Source organism: Lycorma delicatula, chromosome 3 (genome assembly GCF_047948215.1).
Source record: "Lycorma delicatula isolate Av1 chromosome 3, ASM4794821v1, whole genome shotgun sequence".
Taxonomy (NCBI): domain Eukaryota; kingdom Metazoa; phylum Arthropoda; class Insecta; order Hemiptera; family Fulgoridae; genus Lycorma; species Lycorma delicatula.
Genome location: NC_134457.1, coordinates 21,486,862 through 21,502,781, shown reverse-complemented (window position 1 = coordinate 21,502,781; position 15,920 = coordinate 21,486,862). Strand labels below are relative to the sequence as shown.

Sequence of the window (15,920 nt, the reverse complement as noted above, 5' to 3'; positions counted from 1 at the left end):
TATACAGAAAATATAAAATCAAAATGCTAAAGAATAAGGGTATGACAGATGAGCAGAGATAGTTATGAATCACCTAGTGAATTTTTTATTAGTTGGCAATAAAATAGATATACACTGAATGCAATATTGACATTACTAATTAAGCGACAGAAATAATCCTTTATAGATAATTAGATAAAACAATAAACTGTGAGCACACAAGTAGGTGCAATATAAAAAGTATTATTTTTCCTTAAAAGATCATAGAGTTGGTTGTTGATGTGGGGAAAGCAATATAGCTTTGGTAAATATCTTTTATTTAAATAGCGATTTATCAATTTTAATGCTATTCAATAAAACAACAACTCACTTTAAAATGTAATTAGCGCTTATCGTACCAGGATAATGTGTTCTTAGCCAAATATTATAAAATGTATAGTTAAGAATAAAACATTAGTAACTTGTTATAACATCAGTACTATTTAATGAAGATGATTTGAGAACTGAAATACTTCCTGTGTTGTAGAAGGCATTATTTGCTTTCTCATGGCTCCAATTTAACAGTCTTGTGTTAATTACCATCTGGTGGTTCATAAGGTTGTGGTTGTCACTACTATTATAAATATATTTCTCTGACTGAACGTCTTTCTATGTCATATTTTAATATTAATAAACTATTTTGTTATAAATTAACATATTTACGTTAAATTATAATTTTTTTTAGGCTAATGATCTTCATTTTCGCTCAATGAATTATGTAACAGTTGATTTATCATACAACAATATTTCAGTGATTGATCTTCAGCCGATGGAATTACTGGCACTTGCACAATATGAATCGAATTCATCAACTTCACACCATTACAAAACATTAGAAAATCATAGTGCTAGAATTAATCTGATTGGAAATCCATTATTATGTGACAGTAGAAATTATCACCTTAAAAAGTTTTTTGAGGGAACTCTAACACCAGAAGCTTATTATTTGATTGATATCATTTCAAATAATCAAATAATTGTAATATTTATGAAAAAGTTCCGTCGACATCAAAAAAAGCGTTATAGTCATGATACCAAAGAAAGCAGGGGCAGATAAATGTGAAGAATACAGAATACAGTTATAATTAATTATAATTAATTTATAATTAAATAATTTGTTCTGGACCAAAGCAATTAGAAGGTTTGTACTGGAATATGGTGCCATCAAAACTTCTAACATGTGAATTAAGTCAAAATAATAAACGAATCTAGTACTAAATGTCCAAAAGAATGGAAATGTTTCTACCGCCCGCAAGCGGAAGGATTGATTATCGATTGCACTGAACTAAGGATAAAAACTTTCCCCTCGAAACTTTCTTCTTGGAATATTACAATTGTACACTAAATCATATAAAAATGTTAATCATACTGAGCTATATTTAGCAAAAAATTATTTATCATCACTGCCACTAGAATTAGATGAAGGTTTCAAGTATATCACGACTTTATCACTTCCCTCAAATAACATTTCACAAATGTTAAGACACCCACGTTCTCAAGGGCTACATTAGGCAACATTCCACTGGATCTGATGTTCATGATCAGTTACTAGCATTTCTAAACTTATTTACCTTTTTTTACTGTGTAAAATAAAATGTAAATAAAGTATACTAACTAAAAAAGAATGAGTGTACTTTAAATACGATATAGAACTGCACATTACTGTTGTTTTCCTAATTCAAAACGAATACATTTTTCTCTTTTAATACAGTTTTTAAAAAAATATTTCCTATTTCAGGAATAATAAAAGTATTCAATCCATAAAACAGTAAAATTAAGATAGTTCCTGTAAGATATTCATTATATAAAGATATTTGTACTTATTTTCAGTAGGCCTTTAATGGTAGCCAAAAGAAAAAACAGATCTGTTCAATATACATAAATTATATTTACTATTTATACAACTAATGTATCTTAGATGTAATATAAAAATTAGGCAATTCCTATAAAATTATAGAAAACATGAAAGACATTTTATATTCCTTTTCTTTATAAAATTCATTTTAGTTCATACATAAAATTGATCAATTATTTTTATACAAAAATTTCTCCATATTGATGTATCACATAAAAAAAAAAAAATCAAATCACCCTTTTTTTTTTTGAATAGAACAAATTTTGTAAATTGGAAGTTTATTATTTAAATAGAATAGATTTTAAATTTAAAAACGAGATTTCATTTTAAAAAAGTGGATCGTATAAATTCTAGCAATGAGCTATTAAAAACCATGTTGAAATTTTAATTTAGTTTTCATCAAGCAATAAATGAAAAAATAAATATTTAACTTTAAACCGATATATTAAAAAAAAAACTATGTTGTATACAATAAAATAAATCAAATGTTCCTCACTTTAAAATAATGTCCTAGACTGTGTGGTTTTTCCTTTCTAGAAAATTCTTCAGTTATACAAACGACACGCATAAAGGTAAGCGATTTGACGAGACTTTGAGATGTCTCTTAATCGGCACGACATTATAAGATTTACAAACAACTTTCTTACTTTTCTGTGTGTCTGATCGGTCGGTGATATTAGAGGAGTTTACTCGCTCAGACTCGAGCGACTCGTTTGAGGGATTTGGTACGAGTTTAAAAGAATTCAAAAAGAACTTAATTACTTTTCGGTGTTTCTGAGTGAGTGTTACAATTGTTTACTCGCACTAACAACCCCCTCGTGACTAAACCCCCTGTTTAAAATACAAATCTGAATTTTAAATATATACTTTAAAATAAAAATTAGAATCTAATTTCAATATGATTTTATTTACTTTTTACCTGCATTAAAATATTATTTAATAAAAACATTCGTTATCAGAATTGCTAATCTAGTTGAAAATTAACAAATTTGTTTTTTGAATAGTAATTTACAGAACTGAACTTTCGTTTTATACACCAATAATTACATTTTCAATTAGGAAAAGTAAGAAAGAAAATTTAATAAAGAGAATATTTTATGTTCTCTAAGACTGAAAACGGTATTATTTGATCAATTAAAATTGGTAAATATAAAATGTATTTGGTTATAAATTATTTTCTAGACATATATCCGTGCGTAAGGGAAAAATTGGGTAGGCAGGCCACGTTTGGAATATGTAAAACAAATTGTTAGGGATGTAGGATGTAGAGGGTATACTGAAATGAAACGACTAGTACTAGATAGGGAATCTTGGAGAGCTGCATCAAACCAGTCAAATGACTGAAGACAAAAAAAAAAAAAATATCCGTGCGTAAATATTTATTTGATTTACTGATAACCTTTTTTTTATTGTAATGGTACAGTTTTGAATTTATTTAATAATACATGTACTCGTGTACGCTAACTTTTAAAATAATATAAAACGAGATTGATTTATTTCTTCCTTACAAAGCTGAACATTTGCTACTGTAAAACAGTTAAAAAGATAAAACGCGTGTCTGTCTATTGAGTCACGTCTGTCTATCTCCCACTTATTCGTTTCTCATTTTACCCTCTCCACTCTTTCTATATGTTTTTTATTGTAAGCTATAGTGGTATGTATTTTATTTGTAATAGCACGTACTCATTTTTGTCCTTGAACATTAACTAAACGGCATTTTTTGTTTTAAATATTACCATCAAAACAACACAGATTTTATTCTATACTCTTGACCATAGGTGATAAGACATGTTTTTTTCTGTACTTATAAAAGTAAAATTAACAACTATACTGCAGCTGCCTTTCTTTTTTTGTTTTTATCCCTCTCAGATACAAACACATACACACACACAGAGAGAGAGAGAGAGAGCAACAGATCAAAAGACTTTGCTTTGAAGGAAACACAGCAGCGACTAATGGTTGTAAAAATTGATTTTTATAAAAATGCTACCGTATTTTTATAAAAAAAACTGTTCTCCTGGAAACAAATTGTAGCGTGTATACGTATCCTTGAATATATTGTTAATTTAATACGTGCATTAATCTGCACATATCAAAAAAGTATCTTGGAATTAATTTTTTTTTTTTTTAATTACAATTTAATGTTTTCGGTTATGTGTTTTTATACTAATTAGTACATTTATTAATTTTTGCTTTACCACTAACGATTGTATAATAATGGAAAAACGCATCCCGCATCTACTATTACAAACCCTAATATGGAGAACTTGAAAGTAGCGGATTTGCCAAGAATTTATAGAAATCGCTATTGCTACTGGTCAGATTTTCTAAGAGCATGTCGCTGGGAGAAGGAGGGAAACAAACTTTTCTGTACGATTTGGTGTCTCCTGAAAACGATTCTGCAACGTTTATATATATATATATATATACATTTAAAAGATTTTTTCACCCGCTCTACCGGACGCAAATTTTAACCGATTTTGAAGAAAATCGATGGGGGAGATGTAAACCTGTTGAAAATACATCCCTAATGAATTTCAAATGAATCGGTTATCAGAAACCGGAGTTAGAGGAAACAAAATTAGTTTTTGGATACGTTTTCAAAGATTTTCAAGGTTTTCGCGTAGTAATTTGAAAGGTAACTTGTTATATAGAAAGCCAGAATTAGATTTCTGTGAGCAATACGTAGCGCGAAATAATTTTGTACGATTCATATTCAAAATATATATTTGAACCAAAAACTGTTTGTTTAAAGAAAAACAAACCAACATACTTACTAGGATAGGTAACATCCTGTTACCTATCCTAGTTACTTTTTAATCTTTACATGGAACTAGCTGTTAATGAAAGGGCAATTTAGATTTGGAGTAACAGTACAAGGTGAAAAGATATAAAGATGATACGATTTGCTGATGATATAGTAATTCTAGCCGAGAGTAAAAAGGATTTAGAAGAAACAATGAACGGCATGGATGAAGTCCTACGCAAGAACTACCGCATAAAAATAAACAAGAACAAAACGAAAGTAACAAAATGTAACGAAGATGAAAAAATAACGAAGAAATACGAAAAAAAATGTAACGAAGATAGACCACTGTATGTGAAAATAGGAACAGAAAAGATTATGGAGGTAGAAGAATTTTGTTATTTGGGAAGTAGAATTACTAAAAACGGACGAAGAAGGAGTGATATAAAATGCAGTACATCACAGGCGAAACGAGCCTTCAGTCAGAAATATAATACGTTTACATCAAAAATTAATTTAAACATCAGGAACAGATTTTTGAAAGTATATGTTTGAAGCGTAGCTTTACATGGAAGTGAAACTTGGACGATCGGAGTATCTGAGAAGATATTATTAGAAACTTTTGAAATGCGGTGCTTAGGAGAATGTTAAAAATCAAATGGATGGATAAAGTGACAAATGATGAGGTGTTGCGGCAAATTGATGAAGAAAGAAGCATTTGGAAAAATATAGCTAAAAGAAGAGACTGAATATAGGCCACATCATGGAATAGTCGCTTTAATATTGGAGGGACAAGTAGAAGGAAAAAATTGTCTAGGCAGGCCACATTTGGAATATGTAAAACAAATTGTTCGGAATGTAGGATGTAGATGGTATACTGAAATGAAACGACTAACACTAAATAGGGAATCTTGGAGAGCTACATCAAACCAGTAAAATGACTGAAGACAAAAAAAAATGTTTGAAGCCAAAATCAAATTTTTCCAAGCACTATCGCTATAATATTTTAATTTCACAATAATCCAAAATTTGATCTGGTATGAAGAAAGGGGTGTGTCAACAAAAAAAAAAATCAGTTTTGAAATTTTAATCGTTTTGAGATAATTTTATAATTTTATTTTTTGTGAACATAGCTCCAAAACCACGTAAATTATACGTAATAGTATCAAAACAGGTTGATGGCAAGCAATTGATGCCGTCAAACTCAACAATTATGTAAAATTGAGGAAGAACCGAAACATAAATATACAAGTATAAAATACTTAGTATCTCGCAGTATTATCTATGACATCGAATACTGAGGCCGACCATTCCTGAGATTTGTGGTCAATTGAATTTTTGTTTTTTGTTTAATCTCCGGCTCCACAGTTAAGTATTGCTTCAGAGGATGAGATGAATGATTTGTAGCGTGTGTTAAAATGCCATTCCTGACCGGTATTCAAACCCGGAATCTCAGAGTCAATTGAATCCCAATCACAAATGTTCACCGGTATCCACTGTCTAGGATTATAATCCGTATAAAAGTAACTAGCTTTTACTAGGACACAACACTGAAAGCAATATTATTTTCAAAAATCATTACACCAGCGGAACATCCTTTACAATTAATTCTTAACTAAAACCGGAAATCCGCCCTTTTGACGCACTTACTGCGACAGAGTTTTTTGCATTTTTTGTATTCCGTTGGTGATTATCCTCTAAAATTTGCATAATGTATTTAATTTGTCGGCAGCCACACCCTAATATATATTAGTTGAAAATATTTCAATGAAAGCTTATTACTGCAGTTAAGAAAAGCCCAAAATCCAAAAAAATTGGACTTTTTGGCTACTTTTGGTCCGGTCGATTGATATAAAAATGGGAGGTGCACAACTAGATGGTACAGCAGTCCTAAATCCAAACCAAAATTTCAACATCCAACGGTCAATCGTTTTCGAGTTATGCGAAATACCAAATATCTTACAAAAAATCTGATCTGAGCACCACATGACTTCCTCGTACGCTTACTAAATTACATATACACATTTTTTTAAAAATGAAAAGTACATAAATTTTTATTTCATTCATAACTGCTGTTATATATTTTTTTTATTACTATTATTGAATTATTATTTATCGTATTTTTTTACAATCAGAGGTTAATAATTATTATAAATCAAAATATTTAAATTAATAATTTAATTTCGGAAGCTATTAACAAAAACAATAATGATGGCGTAAAAATAAATTTGGTTCGACATGATGAATAATGTATTTGAATGAAAAAATAATTTTTTTATATATAGAGATATGAAGGTGAAGAAGAAAAATATTTCCAAGAAAAAAGGCGGACGCGGTATATAATCGGGTCAGTAATCAATAAGGCTGTAGATTTATTACCGTTTGAAGCTCATATTCCAGGTTACAATTATTGCAGTCCTGGCACGAACTTGGATAAGAGGTTGAAGCGTGGTGATAGAGGCATAAATAAATTAGATGAGGCCTGTAAACTGCGAGATATAGCTTATTCGAAATATTCAGATAATAAAACAAGATCTCAAGCCGATAAAGCGCTTGCCGAACGGGCGTGGAAACGTGTGCTCGCGCCGGATAGCAGTTTGACTGAAAGAGCGGCCGCCTACGCAGTAACTAACGCGATGAAACTTAAATCCAAATTTGGCGATCGATTGAGATTGAAGAAATGCGGCGGTACGGCTAAGAAAAAAAAATAATCAATTCAATACCAAATCGCGCTTTGTACGATCGCGAAACGATCCGCGGTGTTTTTTATGTCGGACGCTTTACCGAAAAAGATTTGGAAAAATGAATGCTCGATAGTGAATTTAGACGCCTCAAAGGGCCGCGGTACGCATTGGGTTTGTTTCCAAAAAATCGATAAAAATGTAGATTATTTTGATAGCATAGGCGATGCGCATCCGCCTCCAGAACTGATGAATTATTTCAGAAACTCCAACGTAACGTACAATTACAATAGATATCAAACCGACGATGATGTGATTTGCGGTCGATTATGTTTAGAATTTTTATCCGAATAAATTATACGTTTTTTGTTTTTTATTTTTTGTAAAAAGATATGTCGCGTCTATTATCAAGTGATGGTAACAGTTCGATGATTAAAAATCATTTTTTCCTCCGATCGACCTTTCAAAAGGCCAATACGAATCGGGTCTCAAATGGTAGATGACCGCCAACACACGTCGAGGACAACAAAAATAATAAATTTTGTTTCGCTTTGGAAAAGGATGTCATAAAAGATGAAAATAATAATTACGTGTTGACAAAAAAGCATACATAACAATACCAACAGGTAGTTATGAAATTGAAGATATCAGTAACTATATACAGAATAAAATGAATAAAACCATCATATTGCAAGCAAACCCAAATACGTTACAGTGTGAAATTAAAAGCACCGTATGGATAGACTTTTCGGATACAGATTGCAGTATCGGCAGGCTGTTGGGCTATGGGCCGAGAATTCTCAAAGCGAATGCGACGCATCTTTCGGATGAAATAATAAATATCGCTTCCGTGAATGTAGTACGTGAGAAATGTAACATTATTTCGGGCAGTTATAGAAATGAAAATCAAGACCGCATTTTATATGAGTTTCCGCTGAGTGTAGATCCGGGCGATAAGATTGAACAATATCCTCCTTATACTGAATTTCTACCGGTAGATGTGAGAGCAATTTACGATTTAGTTATATCGTTGACCGATGAAAATGATAATTTATTAAATTTGCGCGGCGAACGAGTAAACATCATGTTGGTTTTGAAAGAATCAAGGACCCATCGGAGTTTCTGAATAGAATATTGTAATTTTATTTTTATTTTTGTTATTTTAGATAGATATGCCGCTAGTATTTGAAAGTGATGATGAAATTGATGTTAGAAACCGTTACAAATTGACCGAAGAAAGGGTTAACAAATTAAAATCTTTAGGTTTTGAAATCGTCGAAGGGAAACTTAAAAGTACCATTACGTTATTGAAATAAAAAATTAAACTTTTTCTATAGAGATGAATTATTTAACAGTTAATAAGATAGCGCCGTTCAGATGAGTCCCTAACATATAATCAATTCACAATCATCCTTAGCGAATAAAATCGAAAAGGATATTAAAATCCCAATAAATCAACCGGACGCGTATACCGTTCCGGGTGAAAGTTATTTGATTGTTTCCGGCAAACTCGCCTGAACGGACGGAAAAAAATCGACTACTTCAGAATTAGTTTAATTTTGGTGCCTTCTAATGCCAGGATATACGATATCTTATTAACGCGCAAGAAGTAGCTTCGGTGAGAAATGTAGGCGTGACAACTGTTATGAAAAATGCTCTTTCAGTGACAAATTCTACGTTGACATCTGCCGAAATAGCGGGATATATTTTTGGAAAAAATAAAGTCGATTTAGATGAAAATGGTAATTTCAATTTACGCATACCGTTATCGATGCTGTTGGGTTTCGCTGAAGACTATAAAAAAATAATCATAAACAACAGACAAGTATATCTTATTCGGTTAGCTTATAGAATTCAAGTAAACAAACTGCGCGTGTGAGTGTTCAGGTGGCCGATTCGCAAGCATCTCCTGTAAATCCCGATGCATATAAAAGAAATTACGCGACGATAATATTCAGTAGCGACACGCGACTCTCGTACAGCCACTTGTGAACTGCAGCACCCCCTATTTCCACTTGGTATTATCGATAACATTTAATATAACGATTCCTTTTATACGTGTACAATATATAATCATTACGCTTAATTTCAGTAGCCGTGCCGCGGTTTATGAAAACATACAAAAATCTTTATATGCAACTGTGAGCTTCACAGTTCCAGCGGCGTGCTGTTTGGCTATTCTACGCGTCTACGCGTGCGTGTAAAGAACGCTGAACGATGCTTTGAGGGAGAGAAAGCACTGTCACTCCCGCAGTTCTGACCCTTGCGTGCTTGAAGAAGGTAGTTTTGTTTTTACTCCGCGCGTGTGTGGAACGTTCCTCGTTCGTTCCCTTTTCTAGTTTAGTCGGTGGAAGGAATACGAAAGCGGTTTAGTTGTTTTTCAGTAGCGATCAGAGAAGTTAATTAGTAAAAAAATAACTACGAATTTGTTTCTGTGTAATAAAAATTTTAATTAAGCACCGTTGGATTATAGTGTTTTTAAACTGACATTTTATTAGGTTATTATCTAAAAATACTAAAAAATATTATTCGTATTGCCATTTTATTATTTATTCGGTTAAACCGAATTCGATTCATTTTTGTCGGTTCTTTTAATTTCCATAAAAATTTGACCACGGCCTTGAAAAGGTCCAGAAAAGGTTTTTCTGGAGCAGCACCGCCAGTAATTTTAAGTACGAGCCGCCACCGGAATCGATGCTTGACTAAACCCTATATAGTCTCTACATAAACAGCACCTCAAACACCACCCTATTTAAAGAAAAAGAAACAGATCTAAAAATAATAAACATTATAATGATCTGTGTAAAGACAGAGATAAATTTAGAAAATTGATTTGAAATCTACGTTTCCAGTGAAAAAGAAAAAAGAAGGTATAAACCTGAACGGATGGACCGAAGAAACGTGACATTTTGGAAAGCAAAAGAAATCAAAATTTTGGAAACGTGATCTTTAGTGAACAGAAGGTAAAGAAAAAAATCCCGTATTATTTACTTCGAAACCCACCCCCCACCCGTTCAGAGATTTAATTATTTTTTTTAAACTTAAAAATAGTTTTTTGTATTCCTCTAAGTTATGGTACTCTTTCGATTAAAAACTTCAGATTTTCTCCATGAAGCCTCCCAGATGTACTTGTGTCATACAGGAAATATCTGATCTGGACACCACATGACTTCTTTGTACGCCTATTATATTACATATACATATTTTTTTAAATGAAAATTACATAAAATCTTACTTCATTAATAACTTCTGATTTTTTTCATATATATATTTTTGTTATTATTGAATTATTATTATTATTTATTGTTTTTTTTTTGTCTTCAGTCATTGGACTGGTTTGATGCAGCTCTCCAAGATTCCCTATCTAGTGCTAGTCGTTTCATTTCAGTATACCTTCTACATCCTACATCCCTATCAATTTGTTTTACATATTCCAAACGTGGCCTGCCTATACAATTTTTCCCTTCTACCTGTCCTTCCGATATTAAAGCGACTATTCCAGGATGCCTTAGTATGTGGCCTATAAGTCTGTCTCTTCTTTTAACTATATTTTTCCAAATGCTTCTTTCTTCATCTATTTGCCGCAATACCTCTTTTCATTTGTCACTTGTCATTTTTCATTTGTCAAAAGAGACAGTAATATTATTTTTCACTCAAGATGCAATGTAGTACAATTAGTTATCGTATCTAACTTCGCACGGGCGCTGCTCATTGTTCAATCCTGAGGAACATTTACGCCTTATCATATCTCGGATAAATATAACGATAAAAAAATAATACAACTTAAGTACAATTTATTATTATTATTATTTAATTTTTAAGAAATGAAAATAATAAAAAAAATTACAAAGATTCCAAAAAAAATGTTATCCATAAAATACTACTGGTGGAGGCAATCATTAATTTTGCAAGTTTAATTCATTTTTAGTAAAATGCCCATAATATTTTTACGACTTCCAAATTACTTTCCTATGATCTATATTTTTATGAACAGCAGACCGAGGGTGTAAATGCAGAATTTTTTTTTTTTTTTTTTAATAGTAAAATTATAATATATTGATTCGTTATTAAATTTAAAAAAAAATAGATAATAAAAATTTTACCAAAATATTAAAAATTATTATTTTTATTCATATTCTATGTAAACGTATTGAATACGAAAAAAACGCAACGCGGCGATTTGTCTGATGCCAAGCTCGGCGGCTACGGGACCACAACGGAAGAAGTGGCAACATAACAGTTTAAATGTTACAATAGTAAATCAGTTTAAATGGCAACAATGTCTGTCCATCATATCATATACAAGCTTCCTATTACGAATAGTATTGTCATACGTTTCATGTTTTTTATTTACACACTCATAGCTTCTCTGCATTCCCACACTACGGCAACGACCTTGCTAGACATATTCAACAAACCACTATTTTTAAACAACAGAATTATAATGAAAAATTATTCCATCTAAAATTTCATTCACAATCAATTTTTTTTTAACAATAGACAATAGACTATTATATATGTTGTCTAATATTAAATTATTTTTGTTATTTTTAAAACTTATTATCAATCTTACGGAAATTATAAGTACATAAAATATCACACAGAAAAACTTTTCACTTAAAATGAGATTTTCACTTATTTAATTACGTCTAATAATCAGTCTTCCTAAGAAAACTACTGAAATTAATTTAAGATAATGCAATTTTAATTGAAAATAAAAATTAAAAGCAGATTAAAGCATTTTTTGTGAAAAAAAATTATTAATAACATTTAAAAAATACATTTATAATAAATTATATTGAAAGTAACACCGTATTGAATGTGACTGATAAAAGCACATGTTTAGCATACGACAAGCCCCATCTAAATTTTGGAAACGTGATCTTTAGTGAACAGAAGGTAAAGAAAAAAATCCCGTATTATTTACTTCAAACCTGTGCGCTAGCGCACAGGTTTGAGGGTATTTAGCAAACGATCGTATCGGTACGTTTTACGGGGGGTGAGTGCGATCAAAACGTAGGGCTAAACGATTTAATTTCCGGATAACTAAGATCCGGTCGAACAACAGTGTCCCCGATACGTTAAACAGTTCAACCTGCTGATGATACATACACCATTTGAATCGTGAAAATCGGACGAGCGGTTGCCGAAATATTACGGTGGCACCCCATCGCAACCCTTCACCGATTTCCGAACGGCACCCCGGGGGGAATTGAAAATATTATCGATCGTCGGATACCAACGGGAGCGGATAGACTTATACCTGAGCGGCCTCCATGGCGCGAGTGGTAACGTCTCGCCCTTTCACCTGGAGTTACTGGGTTCGAATCCCGGTCAGGCATTTTTCACACACGCTACAAAACATTCATCTCATCCTTGCGGTATGAATTACTTGACTGCGGACCCGGAGGTTAAACAAAAAAAAAAATTATACCTGGGGGGTTCGAGAGCGCTAGGAAGAGCCGTTGTCGAGATATTTACGATTTTCATACCAAAGTTCGGATCCGGTTAAAAAGGTCTAAATTTCCCCGAAACTATATGCCGTTTAACGCTACAAAATTTGTCATTCATCTCATCCTCTGAAGAAATACCTAAAGGTTGTCCCGAAGAATAAAAAAAATGCAGCTTTTTGTTGCTTTAGTTTATTCCAGATAATGGAACATCGTGAATATATTTGTAAAAGTATTATCGGAATAGATTTGAATTTGAAATTGAATATACAAATTATAAATGTTATTCTCTAACATTGGAGCCGATTAAACAGATTCACCGCTATCAGGGTGCACTCTGATGGTGAATGTTGAATAAAAACATTTTTATAAAAAAAGTGAACGAAGAGCAAACCATCTGACCAACATTTACATCCGTTATTCATCCATTCGTGTAAAATAATCTGTATATCCTGATAGGCCCTTCCGGTATATAAAATGTTGAAAATTTTATTTGATTTATTTATAAATGCGGTGAATTGATTAATCGCCTCCGATGTTGGAGAATAACATTCTTAATTTGTAAATTTAACGTTAATTAGACGAGATTATCAAATGTAGGTTATGTCTGGAGAAAATTTAAACTTACTTGTTTTACGAGGATTTCTCGTAATCTGTTTACTCTAGACACTGGTATGGACTGATTTTATTTTTAATTTCTAGTTGATGTTTCGACCCCCCTCCCCAGGGATTATCTATGTTGTCACGAATTCAGGGAAGGTCCGAATAAGCAAATATTTCAATCTTTCACCGAAGTATTTGGTACGTGACGTTATTCACCGGAGAAAATTCATATTTGTCAGATATCGATCTTTCACGGTAACTACATTAATTGCCGACTAAAATTTTGTTTCGTATAAATTTAGTTAAGAATACGATTATATTTACTTAGTCGATTTAACCAGAAGTGTGAATTAATCCGTTAAACTACGGGAAATTCAATCGACTTACTCGTAAACCTAACATTAACCTTGATATAAACCTAACTAAACTCGATTAAATTTCATTTAAACCAAGCATTTTACTCCGCAAATAATGCATATCGTACGTTTATCAAAACCTACATCTTAAGCTAAACCTAAATTAATTTAACCTTAAGTGAATTTAATTTCATCGAAACCGATTTATTTAGTTCCAAAATAAAGTATATTACACTTGTAATATTTCAAAATTTCGGTAAGGGTGCTGCGTAAGTTGGAAGAGACTAACTCGATGGAAAGCGTTCCGACGAGTAATTTTAATAGTAACGAATAACTTTGTTTTACGAAAAGTATAATCCAAATTTCATCAAAAACAGAGGGGAGTTCATAACTTATATAATTACCAAAGTTATTATTAAATCTGAACGTAAAATATACAGGAACAGATATAGTTAAATTTAAATTTTGCATCTTTTTCATAAATAAAGAAATTTTCCTATAAATAAATCTATAAGCGCAACTTTTTAATTAGAATAGTAAATTTATTATACGTCACACGATATTTAACAGTACAAACGCAAAGGAGAGTTACTAAATTAGCTTTAACTTTCCCGTCTAAATAGCTTTACAGCTCTAGAAGGGAATGTATTTAAATCGGTCCTATTTCGGCATATGCGGTTTTCACCGGATCTTGACATTTTGACGCCTAAGGAACCCAAAAAACCGAATGGAAATTTACCGGATGTTAATGTTCGTATAAACATGCGTTCGGTGTCGGCATATAAATCACCTTATATCTCCAGAACTACTGAACCGATTTAGACCAAACTTGGTCTGATTACTTCTTCATATGTTGCACGTGCCGTTAAATTTTCAACTTAAAAGGTCAAGAAGATGAGACTGTATAGCAAGGTCACCTTCAATCTCGAGATTTCGCCTAACGTCATATTTTACTTAGGCAAATTTTTTAACGATTAAAAAATTGTAACAATATTTACAAAAAAACTTTTTTAAAATCCCATCCTCACCGCAAAAATTTATCTAATTTACTGCTATGTTCTGACGTCACAGGTGAGCGGTAGAATTAGATAAATGAATAATATTTAAAGTGTAAAAAGTCGGTCGGTCTGGTGGGATGTCTAAATCGATCGCCCGGTCGACTCCTGGTGCGTTAATCCACATGGATACACCAGTATGCCGACCCTACAGGCGAATTTTTTCTATGTAAGTTGTGAAATTACTTTAGTTATAATATATAATTTGGTAATTGTGAGCAATTATTTCCCCGACCTCAATTTTTCCCGTATTATAATATGTTATATTATGAAGACAAAACAAGAGAAAAAATTTGCCGGAACGTTCGTAGATAACGTGGATGAGCAGTTGAAGATAACGAAAACGGCAATATCCATGTTCTGTTATAAGATAACCAAATAAATAAATAAATAAATATATATATATATATATATATATATATATACATACACAGAGAGAGACAAACAGACAGAGAAAGAGAGATATAAAACGCGCGCGCACCATGCACACTGCAACCAAGTTTGAAACAAGTTATTCAATACTATTTTTTTATGATATAATACATAAAGGTTAATACACTAATATTAACTATATAATTAAAAAGCGAAACATAAGTGACCGTTTAAAAATTAAATATATACGTATTGAATTTTTTAAATTAACATCCTATGTTTTAATAAATATGTGTTAGATAAAACAAATAAAATATGTAAAAAATACATACCAAAATGTTAAAATAAAGACGATAAGTTTGCATTAATAAAGCAACACACATTAATTATACGTAAATTTAAAACTCTGTTATTGTCCAACTATAAGCGACTGATGATGGACTGAGTTATTGTGTACGTGTTCGTAAATCTCCGCGTACAATCGACGATCTTCGGTGTATGAATTCACTCGACCGCTAAACTTGTGAAATATAGATTAACGTAACGGCGTTGAAGTTTTATTTTATTAATATACAACGCGTGCGCCCACCCTCACATATACACTCAACATCTATTTAAACGTGTAAAATAATAAAATAAATTATTAAAATAAACTGTTAAACGTAATTTAAAATTCATTTTATATATAAATATTTTTATTTATTATCAAAAGTTACGTAGCTAAATAAAGGTTTATTTTTTAAAATATAGACTAATATTAAAAAAAAATTAAATTAAAAAACCG

The 15,920-nt window shown here is 31.6% G+C and overlaps 1 protein-coding gene across 1 annotated transcript in view; it reads right to left on the bottom strand.

Annotated features, from left to right (window-relative positions):
• LOC142321437 (uncharacterized) overlaps positions 1-15,600 on the bottom strand; it is a 33,942-nt gene extending 18,342 nt beyond the window's left edge. The window contains exon 1 of the mRNA XM_075359511.1: positions 15,469-15,600. Coding sequence (XP_075215626.1) covers positions 15,469-15,519 — 51 coding nt within the window. The 5' untranslated portion in view covers positions 15,520-15,600. The remainder of the gene's footprint in view (positions 1-15,468) is intronic.
• Positions 15,601-15,920: the final 320 nt, after the last annotated feature.